This window comes from Nymphaea colorata, chromosome 1 (genome assembly GCF_008831285.2).
Source record: "Nymphaea colorata isolate Beijing-Zhang1983 chromosome 1, ASM883128v2, whole genome shotgun sequence".
In the NCBI taxonomy this organism is placed as follows: Eukaryota; Viridiplantae; Streptophyta; class Magnoliopsida; order Nymphaeales; family Nymphaeaceae; genus Nymphaea; species Nymphaea colorata.
In genome coordinates, this window is record NC_045138.2 from 37,050,156 (window position 1) to 37,064,841 (window position 14,686).

At 39.2% G+C, this 14,686-nt stretch overlaps 3 protein-coding genes across 3 annotated transcripts; 2 read left to right on the forward strand and 1 right to left on the reverse strand.

The window, feature by feature from the left end:
- The first annotated feature begins 14 nt into the window (after window positions 1–14).
- Window positions 15–6,972, forward strand: LOC116246104 (uncharacterized). Its single transcript, XM_031617809.2, has 6 exons — window positions 15–282; window positions 3,732–3,804; window positions 4,452–4,545; window positions 5,127–5,243; window positions 5,365–5,419; window positions 6,225–6,972. The coding sequence occupies exons 1-6, from the start codon at window positions 250–252 to the stop codon at window positions 6,672–6,674; spliced, it is 822 nt and encodes a 273-aa protein (XP_031473669.1). The 5' UTR covers window positions 15–249; the 3' UTR covers window positions 6,675–6,972.
- A 1,227-nt stretch (window positions 6,973–8,199) lies between these two features.
- Window positions 8,200–9,602, forward strand: LOC116245274 (uncharacterized). Its single transcript, XM_031616912.2, has 3 exons — window positions 8,200–8,594; window positions 8,688–8,774; window positions 8,883–9,602. The coding sequence occupies exons 1-3, from the start codon at window positions 8,385–8,387 to the stop codon at window positions 8,961–8,963; spliced, it is 378 nt and encodes a 125-aa protein (XP_031472772.1). The 5' UTR covers window positions 8,200–8,384; the 3' UTR covers window positions 8,964–9,602.
- Window positions 9,603–9,816: 214 nt separating this feature from the next.
- LOC116265742 (RAN GTPase-activating protein 1-like) lies at window positions 9,817–14,418 on the reverse strand. The gene is made up of 2 exons (XM_031646601.2): window positions 14,172–14,418; window positions 9,817–11,713 (listed from the first exon to the last, which is right to left on the reverse strand). The coding sequence occupies exon 2, from the start codon at window positions 11,681–11,683 to the stop codon at window positions 10,025–10,027; it is 1,659 nt and encodes a 552-aa protein (XP_031502461.1). The 5' UTR covers window positions 11,684–11,713; window positions 14,172–14,418; the 3' UTR covers window positions 9,817–10,024.
- Between the last annotated feature and the right edge of the window lie 268 nt (window positions 14,419–14,686).

Genomic DNA, 14,686 nt, shown 5'->3' on the forward strand with positions numbered 1-14,686 from the left:
CCGCCTGATCCAATCCCCTTTTCTTTGTTCGTCACGTCTCCACGGCGAGGTGAGGGACACAAAAGATCACAAGGAGAAAAAGGGCGGGTGAAAAAAGATTTTGTTGGGGATTTTTTGTCGAAGCGATATGTAATTTTGTTTATAGTATATCTTTTTTTTTTCCTTGTTTACTTTTTTTTTTTTTTTTTGGGTTCATCTTTAACCTTATCGCCAATCGGGAGTCTGAATCGATGGCCGGAATCTGACACCATGAGGAAGAAGCTCGACACTCGCTTCCCGGCGGTACGGTTTCCATTCCCGCCTTTCTTCTTCTAATTTTCTTCCTTCCTTTTGTTGCTTGTTTTATCTGATTTCGTTTTGAGCTTCTTGTTCTGGTCGATTTTGGATGCGTTCTTTTCTGTTATTTGCGGCTTGCCCTTCTTGTACTTCTAGGGTTCTTTTCTGGCAGAGGCTTAGTGTAGGGTTTTTGATTAATTTTAGTGATTATGGATTGCGATGATGGACGTGGTGGGGATTGTGATGGCCGCTCTGAAATTTAGTGTAGAATTTGGCACGTTGAACTTCACCATGGTTTCATGGCGGCTTTTGGTCATTCTTAGGTTTTTGGATGTGGTCGCCAGCATGGCTGCCTGGGAGACGTCGATCTAGAAACGAAAGCCAGTGTTTGGTGGGGGTTGATCTTTGCGTTGGACATACTTGTCTCTTGCTTGCCATCTCTTTCCTGAAGTTCCTGAAGATTTCTTCTCTTTGAATGATTCGATTTTGTGCAGTACTAAGTTTGGTTTCATTTGTTGCGTGGGGGCAGCTTGAAATGTTGCATAACTGATCTGCAACAGTGGTTCCTTTGCCTCTTTCAACTGCTGTTTTGTTGATTTGTCGCAAATAACAAACAACTTGTCAGTAAGAGGCTTTATTCTGAAGGAACTTTATCGTTATCTGTTGTTGCAGTGCAACGGTTGCACTGGCCTAGCAATTTTACAATTTGACTCTTCGGTGAAATGTTGAGATAAAGATAAAGGGAGGTTTAGGGATCTCACCTTCTCAAATCTGCTAACAAACTTAACTAACCTAAACATGTTCACTTTACTGTATTCTTTTTTTTTAAAAAAATAATTTACGAGTAGGATAATAGTTGCAGTAGACCTGCTTAGTCCTTTCATAGGGAGCCAATCAAATTGGACGTAGTATTGCTTATTGAGCAGTTTGAGTTGACACTGCTGGAAGGTGGACCGTGTAGTACTCCTAGACTAACTGTGGGTAAATTTTAAACTAAGCTGATTAGGAGTATTAAGCTTAATACTGACATGCTGAACAACTTCAGTTTTGTGTCATTGTGTGTGCTGAGTCAGAGTGTAAGTTGGTGGTGGTTGTGGTTCTGATCTGAGTGGCAGTGTCACTGTGGCACCAGCTACTTGTAACACAATGACGTCTTATTCAATAATGTCTGGGTTATTTTGAAATTTTTGTTACTGAGACCTGCTTGAATGTTGAATCAGCAACAGCAATACCAGCAAGAAATTGAGAATATTATTTTGCCTCACATTCTAAACAATAAAATGGTGAAACAATATCATTTTTTAACTTATCACTTTTTCCATTTCATATGATGAAAGCCAAGTTTTTTTATTCTTTAGGATATTTGACATGTTTATGTCATCTTGTTCTCCCTGTTTTGCAATATTTGAAGATTCATGAATTTTTTTTATCCTTAGAAGAGCTACCTTCATCTTCTTTCTGGTCTAGTGCATATTTTTCAAAATCAACACTATGAATGGCATTCTAGCAGCTACCTTGCCTTGAAAATTATGATCAGATATGTTTTAGAATTTAAAACTTTTATATTCTTTGTTCAGATTGAGTTTGGTTCTTGCATGACTAATGCTTAGCATTATGACATTGCTTTGTGCTTTTGAAAAAAAGTAGGTAAATAGATCACCTAAGCATAAGAAGATATTCTAATCTTGGTAATAAACTGTATCCAATGTTCATAACCTTGTGATAAAAAAGGATATGCCTATTCCAAATTGTTCTCTGTAAATTTGTGTTACATGGAGGTGCACCCAAGTTTTGTGGCCCTTAAATTTAGGGATCAGATTTATTGGCAAAATTATTGGTTGAACCCAAATGAAGCCTCATTGCTTTTCGTCAATGGACATCACTAGTCAATTTTATGCTTTCCATAAGAGGATTTCAAACTGTATAATGACACTCACTTCAAGTAGTTCTCAGATTTTACCCGAGAAGTGCATTCTTGGTGTTTTGTGAGTGATATTTTGATGTTCTCCTGAATCATAGGACTGTTTTTTTAATAGTCTTGTTGAGGCTTCTAGATATTTCTGTATATTTAGCGCTTGATTTGTTTTCTTGGTTATTAACTTAATTGAGGTCACCATTCATGCAGAAAATGGCCCTCTGAAATGGCTGGTTGTCTTTATTCATAAGAACTGATTAATCTCATTAAAGTCGGGATGTCATAAGTGAAATTTAAATTGATTGGCAGTATCCTGTTTATGTTACATTGTCCTTCACGGGAACCTAAAATTTTCAATCTTTATTTCACTAATCAAATATAACCTGATCAAGCAATCAGGTAAACTATTAATTTCACTGAAATGAAAAACAAGGGTTTGAATTTATGAAATTCCAAAAGAATCTATGAACTTGGTGCTTTATATCTTGATGGCAAGGAAATTATAGCTGTTGGATTGCACATGGACCTGATTTAGTCTATTTTTTCAAAACTGGGAGGTCCGGCACAGATCATTCAAGACCTTAAAAAGATTTACAGGGACTAGTTGGTCTGACTAGGTCCAAGTTGATTGGCTATAAATAAATAAATACATGCACTTGTTCATATATTTATATGGAATTAAATACAGAAATATATATATATATATATATATATATGTATGTATGTATGTATGTATGTATAGAGGGATTAGTCAGCTGATGAACAACTACACTAACTGATTGACTAGTCTGAACTACTAGTTGCTGGTTTGAAACACAGGTCTGTCAATTACTGACTTAGTCGACTGGTTGGACTAGTCGGCCAACTAGTTGGGAATTTGACAAGTAAGATAAATTTCTGTGTCTTTGACTGTATATGCATAGCTGTGTCTGTACATGCCCTTGACTCTTCTATGCACATTCATATTGCAAAAACCCGATAACTTGTTCCTACTCTGCAACATGATCATTTAGTACATTCATGGTCTTGTGTTTTTTTTTTTTTTTTTAAAAAAGAATGCTTCAATAGGCAACATGGTTATGCAAAGGATAAAAATCAGTTTTTGAATTGGATGTCTTCAGAGCACCACGGATTTATGTAATATTGTAGAACATGAATACATACCCAAGATATAGCAGGTAACATGTTTAGAGTCTTTAGACCAACAAAAAGCCAGATGATTGTTGTTAGATTGATCAGTTTTATCTGAGCCTTTCCTTGAACATTTTGAAGTTTTAATCTTTATTAGTAAGTAAGCAATGTTAATATTGACTGCTATTGCATCAATGCCATGATGGCATAGGCATGCCATAGTGTTGGTTAAACCTTACTAGCTAGTGCTAGCTATTATCAGTATCCCACGGATGTCTCATTGCTTTCAAATGTTTTTTGCTTTTCTCTTTTTAAATTTTCAAATGAATATTTTCTCAATAGATTTCATATTTTCAAGGCCAAACAGACTGTTAATCACATCTCATGTGTTTGCTTTTTATTTTTGCAGTCTCGAATAAAAAAGATTATGCAAGCTGATGAAGATGTCGGAAAAATTGCTATGGCAGTGCCAGTTTTAGTGTGTAAGGAATATTATTCACTTTTTGTTTGTTCATGTTGAAGATGCCAAAAAGTTCTCTTTTTTTAGACGTTGTCTGGTAAAGGGATTGAGGTTGACTCTGGCTAGGAGCAAGCTTTTCTCTCTCACTTTTACGTACTTTTTCTTTCTCGCCCTCTCTCTTTTTTCTTTCTTACCCTAAAGAACTATTCTCTCCACCATGCCGATCCTAGGGAGGATTGGAGACCTAAAAAACTAGTCCCCAAGTGGGACTAACTTTTTCATCTGATATTGACAAGAACAAAAATGGAGGGGCTGTTCTCATTAGAGTTTTTCGTCTGACATCAACAAGAACAAAAATGCAGGGGCTATAGTTTATGCAGGAGAACAAGTAATTTGGTTAAGAGGTCTTATTTACAGTTTTTTAGTGTTTTCTTTGTTCATTCAACTGTAGCGATCAGTGGCATACTCTTCTCCTGGTTGTTCATCTCGTATGCAACATAAAAGTACTGGTTTTTTTAAATGAAAGGGGACCGAAAAACATTCAAAAAGTACTGTTTTTTTATCCCTTTCTACAGATATATGCAAATTCTGCTGTATAGGCTTTTGATTAAGATGCCTTTTTGGTGCTTGTCTGGCATTATTTGAGTTTTGAACTAATCATTCTTGCAGCAAAAGCACTGGAATTGTTTCTTCAAGATCTTTGTGATCGAACATATGAGATCACTTTGCAAAGAGGAGCAAAGACAATGAATTCTCTACATCTGTAAGTCTTTTGTTGCTTTTTACTGCTTTTTTCTTTTGTCGCAGTGCTTTTGGTATGCACAGAGGCTGTAGAGTATGATGAACGACAATGGTATATGTGAAATTTGATTGTTCATCTCTGAGTTTCTGGGTAGCTGCAGCCTGTTTGTGTCATTTATGGGGACTGGACATTCGTAATCCTGTTGGCATCCAAAATTTTAGTAGAACTGGCCCTTTCCTGAGGAGTGAGCTTCTTGATGATGATCTCATCAAACCTCATGCTGTTATTTCTTGGGATTTAGGTGTTACTGGTAAATCATGCGATCAAGTGATTGGACACTTGATTATCTTTACAAACAGATGCTTGTTTTGCTTTGAAGATCTTTTCCACTGTATTTTCTGGACACTGATGAAGTTATTTATGGAATTCTTCCTATTTGTCCTTCAATTGGTGTGGAATCGCCATTCGATATTCTGCCATGATTTGTTACAAGTTTTCCTTTTACAATTATTATGGGGTCTGTCCGATCACGTAAGCTTCATTGATGAGTTGAGCACACTACATAGGACATAAATGTTGACGTTTGTAACTCCTATTTTCAGGAAGCAATGTGTGCAAAGCTTCAGTGTCTTTGACTTCTTGAGAGAAATTGTGAACAAAGTTCCGGACCTTGGTGGTGCTGATGCTGGAGGTGATGAGAGACATCTACCTAGAAGAAGGTAAAATGATATTATGCATGAATTCACAAACAACGCATCTCATGTCAGAAACAAATGGTTAATTGATTGCTAGTTCCATAATCAAATCAAACATAAATTAACACCTTTGTCAATTTATCAGGAGAGTTCCAGATGATGAAGATGGTAGCGAGGACGAGCCCAAAAAGATGAAGACTGTAAGTACCATCATTGTTCCAATTGCTTTCTCGCGGTCTGACTATTCATTTGTGTAAATATGATCTTATTACCATCATTTTCTTATGCATTTCTAATATGCGGGATTGGAATAAGGAAATAAAATGTCGTTTTCTGCACACACTTATTTCCTCCTAGCGATAGGTAAAAACTGAACAATGAGGTTTGAAGAAGATAAGTAGACATGGTTCGGTTTTGGAGATCTTAGGCTTGATTAGACGAGGTTCATCCAGATGCTGAACATCAGAAGCTTAGAGGGGCAAAAACGCAGTTGAAAAAAGTGAAAGTAGCCACAATCTCTTACAATGGAACTCAAGAGATCTTTAGTGCTGAATTCAACACCATTTCTAAACATAATGGTACTCAACATTCTGGGACTGTGTATGTTAGTCTAACATCTGGTCAGCATTATGAAGTTTTCGTCTTATTCCTGCAGTAAGTCTGGGCAGAAGCCTTATGTCTATGCTGTATTTTGTCAGGCTGACATGGGGCAATCTATCTGCCCCAGGTATGCACAACTATGTGTGAACTCGAGCTGAACTGAAATTGGTTCACATCATGTGATCTCAAAATATATGACTCTTGAAGTACCTTGCACATTAGTTCTTTGTCTTCTCATTGGTGGTAGCCACCACAATGTTCTGTGTTCATTATCTTCTTTTCCTGACAAACCTTTTAGTGATTAATAAGGGCCCCAAAAATCTTTGTGGGACATAGATGGTATGTGCACTGTTGTATCGCCAGAAATTGTTTATCCTGTAAACGTTCTTTTCAATGTTGCAACAGGATGCGCCACATAGTGGTGGTAGAGGACGTGGGCGGGGCAGAGGAAGAGGCCGAGGTCGCGGTAGGACAAGTGGAAGAGACAGCATTCACTTTGAAAAATGTGAAGATGATGTTGATCTTCCCCCTGAAAGTGGAGATAAACCCTCTTCTAAAAGGTTAGATGATGGAGTTGAGGCAAGACCAAAGGAAAATGCATCTTCGGATGCAAACAACCCTGGCCTTAGAAACTTTGACCTCAATATCGACTTGGATGAAAATGGTAACACTTCCGCGGCTTCTACATCTGCTTCTGTTTCCATTTCCACAGCAGAAGTGGAACTGAAACATGAGGAGTACCCTGGATGGTCGCTATCCGAGATGAACAAAATACGGATTGACCCTTTGCAGCTCGCACAGCTCACTAGGCACACTGACGAAGACGAGGAAGATTATGACAATGAAGAAGGATGACAAGCTAAGTCTCAGCTCTGTAACTTCATCCTGACCAATTGTTCTGTACTCCAAGCTAGGTCGTTAGGAAGGAAATAGCTCCCACATTACACGTCTTTTTCCCTCACCTGATATAGAAGAGAGGCTGAAAGCAGTTTTAGTCACTTCAGGAATTGTATTATAGTGTTTCATAGCGTGGGAACAGTTCAAGAAAATGCTCGACATGGAGAATGCTCAAATGTTAAGCTTTCATTTCTCTAATTATTAAATGCTTGATTTGTTATAAAGGTCCATGATGGGGATGACATCTTTTCTTCTCCTTTGCCGCGTACACATTCCTGTTACTTTCCACCCTTCGCTTTTGGTTTTTGGTGACGACCATGTAAGAACCTTTTCAGAGTCCTTTAGCAAAGCTAGTATGATCTCTAAACCTTCGGCACTTCAAATCTTCCTTTAGCCAAAAGGTAATTCCAGGTCATGATTGGCCAAACGTCCATCGCATTTTAGGCAACGGAGGCCACGATATGCCTAAATATTGGCCTATACTACTTTATGCGCCTAAATCCTTTAAATCGGTTAAAATGTCAAAGAGTTTATTGAACCTAACTTGGGGTGTATAGGGGCAGTATGCACCCAATTGAAATTGCATAAGTTTTCCTCTTGAAAAGCATAGCGGTTCGGCTTGGAGACATTTTTCTTATAGAAACCGTGTTAGTTGCGTAGCTTGATGATTTGGTCCCGTAATTAATAGCCATCATTTGGACAACAAGGATCACATTAGCCGAGAAGCTTCAAAAGAAAATAGTTGCAAATGTAAATGTTTTGTGTGCACTAATGACAACTGATGCAGAAACAGTCAAGGTACAGAGAGAGAGAGAGAGGAAGAAGCAGAGATTTGTGACAAACTGAATGTTTGGTGGCGCTATATAGATTTCAACACTGCAAAATGAAAATGAAACCAGCAAAGAAATAAGAGCAACTTGTTCGCAATTGTGATAGGTTTTTTCTTTTTTCTTTTCCTCCTTGCCAGCTTAAGTTAAGCAGTGGTCGACATAAATTTTGGTTTATGTTGTTGTAAGAACAGCGAAGCCATAATTTTTTATGAAGGGGCACTTGAGTTACCAGCCGAGCTCTGAAGGGGTGCTTTATGTGATTTTGAATTCATGACAATGTAATTTATTTCTCCCATGAAACTTTTGATGGACTGGTGCACGCCACACGGTCCCCATGTATCTATGTAGATTTATGCTGAAATTTATAGTTCCTCAAAGTCAGGAATTCTAGTGAATCCAAACTTGAGATTCGCGATTTGCTGTTGTGCTGTTCAAAACTAGGTGCATCTAATAGCAAAGAGGGCGTCTAATCTTGAACCCATGACGAATTTTGAAGGAGCTAAAATAGGCTGGAGGAAACTAAAGTTATTAAATACCTATATGATTTTGATTTATTGACCGAGCTGCTTTATAATGTTGCACTCACACCTTTTTTACCGACTTCAATTTATAGACAGATTCAAGAACACATGCTTGGTTTTGATTGACTACGTCCAGTTTGCCCCAATGATCCCCTTCGCTATCGAGTCCCTCCAAGTTTCCAACGAGACTCTGGCAGCAAATATTGGATCGTCTCGCAGCTTTTGACTCGACAAAATAAGTGTCAAAAGTTTCTCTCTCTCTGTCTCTCTCACTCTCTCTCTCCCTCTCTTTTTGCTAGTTGCTTCTGCACGGGAAGATGGCATCCGGCAAGCCCAACGGGAAACCTAATGGAGAAGACGACGACATCAGAGCAAAGGAAGCCGCTGTTGCAAAAACCGCCGGATTCGTGGTTTTCTCCGGCATTGCCATGAGTCTCATCAAGGCCCTCGCCCCCAAGAAACAATCTTCGCCACCAACATTACCATCACCGCCACCACCATCGCCTTCAGTAGACCTCTCGACCAAGGTAAAATGAGAGAAAGAAAACTAGTGAAGTACATCAGTTGACATTCAAATCACAGTGTGGGTACCTCATATTATGCTTTCTCTATTCGACCAGGAACCGAAAACTCAACAAGGTCGAGGCTCTCAGACGATCGAGATTGTGAAAGGAGACACTCTTTGGGGGCTCTCTAAGAGATATGGGGTGCGTTCCTCTGCTGTCCTTTTTTCCCTTGCCGTCTTGCTTCTTATATCTGTGTACTTCTTTGCCACTTTGAGAGCTGTGTTCTTGGTTTTCATATATTTCCTTCAGGTTTCGATAGATGCGATCAAGGAGGCAAATGGTTTATCAAGCGACACCATCTACGCCGGGAAGAAGCTCATTATTCCATGAACTCCATTTTCGTCGTCTGTTTGTCATCTTCTTCCATGTTGACATCCTCGTTACTCAAGGCCTTACTCTTAATGGTGCTTCGGGTGTCGGTTTGTTGTAGCGAACAAATTGCATGTGTGTGTATCTGTGTTTCTATTGGTATGTTCATTTTTCCCCCTTCGATACAGTTTCTTGCTTTTGCCTTCTCAAAGGCTGCGAGGTCTGATCTTTTGCTTTTCACAGCTGAACTTAATTGTGAAATGAATAAGAGAGAGATCCGTTGTCTGCTTTCTTTACAATCATCACAATCAGATTCTAGGAGGGTGTAATAGTAATCATCCACAAATGAGCTTTGGAGTTTCAAATCTGGACAGATGCGTGGAGCACAGTTCAACTTTCTGTGTTTTTTTCTATTCAATCACATAAAGTGGATGGCTGGAACAAGGTTTTAAAAGTATTTCCTTTTGCGCCAAAAAAGTTAAAGCCAACAATTGAAGCTTTTGCCGGATTTTCAAGTTCATACCTGGATGAAGGCAGGAAAACTTTACATAGAGAACATGTGGTAAGGTTTCCTAGTGCCATGCAGGGGCCTTTGTATACCCGCAGTTCCGATTCTGCTCGGACATGTCAATGTAATTTTTACTAAAGAGTACTTTTTCTTATCACTTTAAAGCCGGTATGAACAATGTGAAAACGACGTGTTATCACAAGTTGGCGTTCCTTTTCCTATATATCATGGCGCTTGAATGACTTGGAAGCTAAGTGTTAATCATCTACAGTATTTCATCTAAATTGGCCTCCTTAATAACTATATACGTAGTGCTTACCCAGAAACAGAACGTTCATCATACAAATGAATAACGGGGGCAAAAAAGGAAGAAAAACGCATATAATATGGCTCCTTAAAACGAAGCATCTACTGCGAGTTGATACTTAATGATATTCTCAGTAGGAAACAAAAACCGACCTAACGATCTCGATTTGTGAGGACCTAATGATCACAACAGCAATGATCGATTGATAGTTAACAACATAAAGATGGCTTCTAAAAGGCCAGAAGGAGGTACTTAAGAAAAACCAGTCTACTGCTCTACTTTAAGATCCTGAAGCTTGGACTCTAGTTCCTCTCCTGCTTCGGCTTCACCGTCCTCAGCAGCCTTTGATGACTCCTCTTCCTCTTCGTCCTCGTCGCCACCCTCTGGGTCATTCTCATCCAATGGTCCAAGCACAGAAATTGAGTTTGAACCAGCCTTCAATATATCTTTTACTTCATCGATTCCTTCCTCTGATATGAAATTGCCATCAATGTTTAGCAGTGCAAAACCAGGCTTGTTAGCAACTGCCTGAGCAGAAACCTTGGCTCCCACCCGCCTGATAGAGTTGGAACTTAAATCAAGTTCCTTTAGATTATCATGACCTCCTTCCAACGCTTTACAAAGCACCAAGCATCCTTCATCCTTTAGTTCATTCTCAGACAAGTTCAACTTTTCCAGGGATTGGTTGGTAGCAACACATGCAGCCAGGGAACCCGCAGATTTAACAGTGATCTCATTGCCTGCTAATTCTAGTACCCTAAGCGTTGAAGTAGAACCCTTGAGGGCATTGGAAATGGCAATGGTCCCCTCATCTTCCAAATTCAAGTAACTCAAGTAGAGTTCTGCAAGATTTGCATGTACACTAACAGATTTACTCAAAGCTACTCCAGCCTCTACTCCAAACATGTTATCTCGGAGATCCAACTTCTTTATATTTTTGCAGGCAGACAAAGCATTGGCCAATGCAATACCACCATCAGAACCCACCCTTGTGGAAGAACACCGGAAATCTTCCAAGGCAGCAGAACTTTGGACAATCTCAGAAAGGGACACAGCACCATCATCCCCAGTCATATTGTTGTGGAAGTGCAATACCTTGAGCTTGTCAGTGGATGGAAGGAGTTCACGTATGGCTTGAGCTGCTTCCTCAGAGATACCGTTGTTCATGAAGTACAGCTCCTCCAAGTCCCGTTGTGATTGCAGTAACGCTCCAAATGCCCTAACACCCTTCTCACCAAGAGCGTTGTTTGAAAGATCAAGATATCTCAGCAGGCAACCTTCCAGGGAAGACGAGAATATTGACATGACCTCAAGAGCGTCAGTCTCCGGCCTTCCTGCAATAAAATCAGAAAGATCAACCTCGGTTAGCTGACCCCTAAGAGACCTTAGGATAGGTTCGGCAACACGGGCAGCATCAACTCCAAAGCTTCTGTTGCTGAAGCATATCTTAGTGTATGAATTCCCTGTTTCTGCTAATGGGCTCAAGAGCTCCTGCGCTTCAGATCCATCAATAAAAGCACGAGAACCTCCAGATATGTCGAAAACAGTTTTTCTAGGAACTCCGTTATCAATGCTTCTTGGAACTTCAGGTCCTTGAGTGTCCTTGGAACCCTTTGGCCCTCTTTTCAAAACTTCAAGCATAAGTTTACTGGATTCCTTGGCATACAGTTGTACAGCAGAACTGCCATCACCATCAGGCTCTTTCTCATGGTGTTCATTGGCAGCAGCAAATGCCACATCCTCAATTTGCTTGGCATTCTCTTCAGCCTCTTCAGGTGTCAAAAGGCCATATTTCTTGGAAAAGATAGATACTGATGAAAGATTTTTTGTCATACGCTCAACCAGCATCAGTCGTGTTTTCTGGCTTGGAGGCCATAACTTGATCGTAAATGAGCGAGTGGAAAGAGCATCTGCCACTTTATCCATTGCCCAAGCGTTCCTGGCACAGAACAATATCTGAATGGAAAAAAATAATCAGTGACACATCACGTTTGAGATACTTCAAAGTTCAAACAGAAGATGACCACAATGAGGGGATGAGAAGGAGCCCTTATAGCGAGAGAGAGAGGAGAAAGAGAGAACTCAAAAGCCTCGATCCTTCCTTACAAACACCAAAAAGTTGCCCAAGAAAGAAAAATATGTATCAACCTTAGAACAACTTAATCTTACATTCCGCTAAAAGAGATGAAAAGACCAGACTATAGAAAATCAACAAAGATAATGGAACAGATATTCATACAGCCAAAGGGACCACTGCCCAGGGCTACATGTATCATACAGGACCACACAGTCTATAAAAACACAGCTTTTGAAAAGCTTTATTTGACAGAAAAATCAGAATCCTCTTTTTTCATTTCCTTGCCACCGGCAACAACCTCGATTTTACTTTCTGGAAGCTGAGGGATTGCAAAAAATGTATCTATTTGTCCATTAGACTACACGTTGCAAAAGTCTCAACCAAACATTTTCAAGGCCATCAAACAGTTTCAAAAACTCATTTTATTAAAGTAGATCGTGATCATGGAAATAATGGAATTAAATTATCAAAAAACCTTCTCGAAAGAACTGTAACAGTGTCCCTAGAAGATATTGCGTGAAACCCTCAAAATTAAGACCTCGACGGGCATATGAAGACATTCTTTCCCATGTCCATAAAAGCCCAAAGTTAAACGCTACCAAATATGAGTACATAGAGAAGAATCTTAAAGATTATTCCAGTTTGGAAGGGCATTTAATTTCCAACAAAAGCACCTATCCTATCCATTAAACAAATAATAGAATAAACAATGATTAAATAAACAAAAAACAACAAAAGCTTTAAATAAAAAAAACTGACATGCACTCTGAAGGGCTTTTTTGTAATTATCTTTTTATGAAGAAAAATAAATCACAAAACATACTAAAAAGTTTACCATATATATTATGCAAAACTTGAACCTCACCTACATCCTTTTCCAAACGGAAATGACTCCATTACTGCACATAGCTCACTCAGCACATGAAAACCGAATTTATCAGAGAAAACATAAACCGATAGCAGTTGTTTAACAAATATCTTCTTTATCCAGGAAAGGCAAGTTGGTAAAACATTGAAATGTTTGAGAAGCACACCCTAAATTTGTCTTATATCTGCTATTAAGTGGAGACCACATATTAGATGAAAGAGTCTTCCTTACAAAAGCAACCCACTTAGCTTCAAAAAGTTATTTGTCAAATGGGGCATTTATATTCAGCTTTCGGAAAGGACATGAACAGAGCCTAACAAATGATTCTAGCAACGAGGTTTTCTTACATAACTAACACCGAATGTTGGTATTGAAGGTTTAGAAAACAAAAACGCCTGCCGCCACTGACCCCTTTGAAAAAGTTATGCACATAGAAAATTACAAGAAAAGAATGGTGCACACAGCAAGTATAATCACCGATCGGGAGGGACAACCCTAAACAAATAAATAAATAAAGATATAAATGTGTGTGGATTAATTGTGGGGATCAAGGAATTGCTGGGATGAGGACAACTAGTAACGTGGGGAACTAAAAATACCGTTACAGTTGAAGAAAGCACAATAACAAGAAAATGCACGAGCTAAGGACGAACCCATAATTATGTCTGAAAGGAGAAGATACAGACTTAAAATCTGACTACATTCCAACAAAACGTAATATAACTACAAAATGCCAAGACGGGGTTCAGATTTATATTGGAGTATCGAAATGCAGAATAAAAGCGAGCCGGCTTCTAAAAACGATATGCCCTTGGAAATGGATCCAACAATAATGTCCACATTGAAATAAAGAATGTTAAGAAAAGAATGTTAAGGAACACAAGCCAATAAGTCAATTTTGATGCGAACGAAATGTGAGAATAGGGTACTTTATCATGAGTAATAACACAAGTATGAAGTAACAACCAAAAAAATTCAAAAAATAAGAAAATTTGGAAACCCTAGCCCCATATTCCATATTCAAATAGAAAAGGGAAAAACAAGCGCAGGGAAGGAGTGCACTCACTGTGGCTCTCCCACAGCCACGCAGACAAAAAAAAAGGCCGAATATAAAATAAATCATGACAGGATACGCAAATCGAGTGAATAATCTACATATGGGTCACAGGTTCGTGGTTAACTAGGGGGAAATGAAGGGAACAGACCGATGCCCTAAAGGAAACCATGGAAACCATTCTTGGGAATGTCCGCCAAGCGCAAGAAAACAGAAAAAAAAATGCGAAGAGAAAACAAAGGGTGCTGAATGCAACTTTGTACCAGAAACCCACAAAGGAAATTTGAACAAACCAAACATTTTCTCATGGGAAAAAACATTTTTCTGCAACAATGCCAAAACAAACAACGGAAAATAAAAGGATAAATAGTTGAGAGAGAGAGAGAGAGAGAAAGAGAGGCGATAAACTTTTGACCTTTTCTCTTCGCCTTCTTCTTCTTCCCCTTTCAGTCTTCAACAGATGGAACGGAAGAGAGCGAGAGAATGAGAGAAAACGAGAGAGAGAGGGAAACGGAAACGAGGGAAGTCGTTCGATTGGGCGCTCTCCGCCTCCTTTTTGGGCTCCCTAGTGTGCCTCTCCCCCCGGCAATTCTTGATCTGCCCTCAATCTTTCACGCAGATGACCGGAAGGCAGAGTCCCTTCCCCCGCAAGCCCCATCCTTATTTATTACACCATTATTTTATTTTCTTTTCTCGAGATGTGAATTTGAATTTGAACTGCACATCCAATAAAGCAAAATGGGTTTGCGGGTCAACCCGTATCCAAATCCATCTGCACAAGGGTCCATCCGCATCCACTATATTTTAAACCCATGCTTTTCTAACAAGTCCTCCCGCTCACCTCATCCATAGGCAATAAGAGCAAGCTTGCACAATAGTTCAACATTTATATTATCTATATATATATTCAAACTTCAAATAATGCATAAA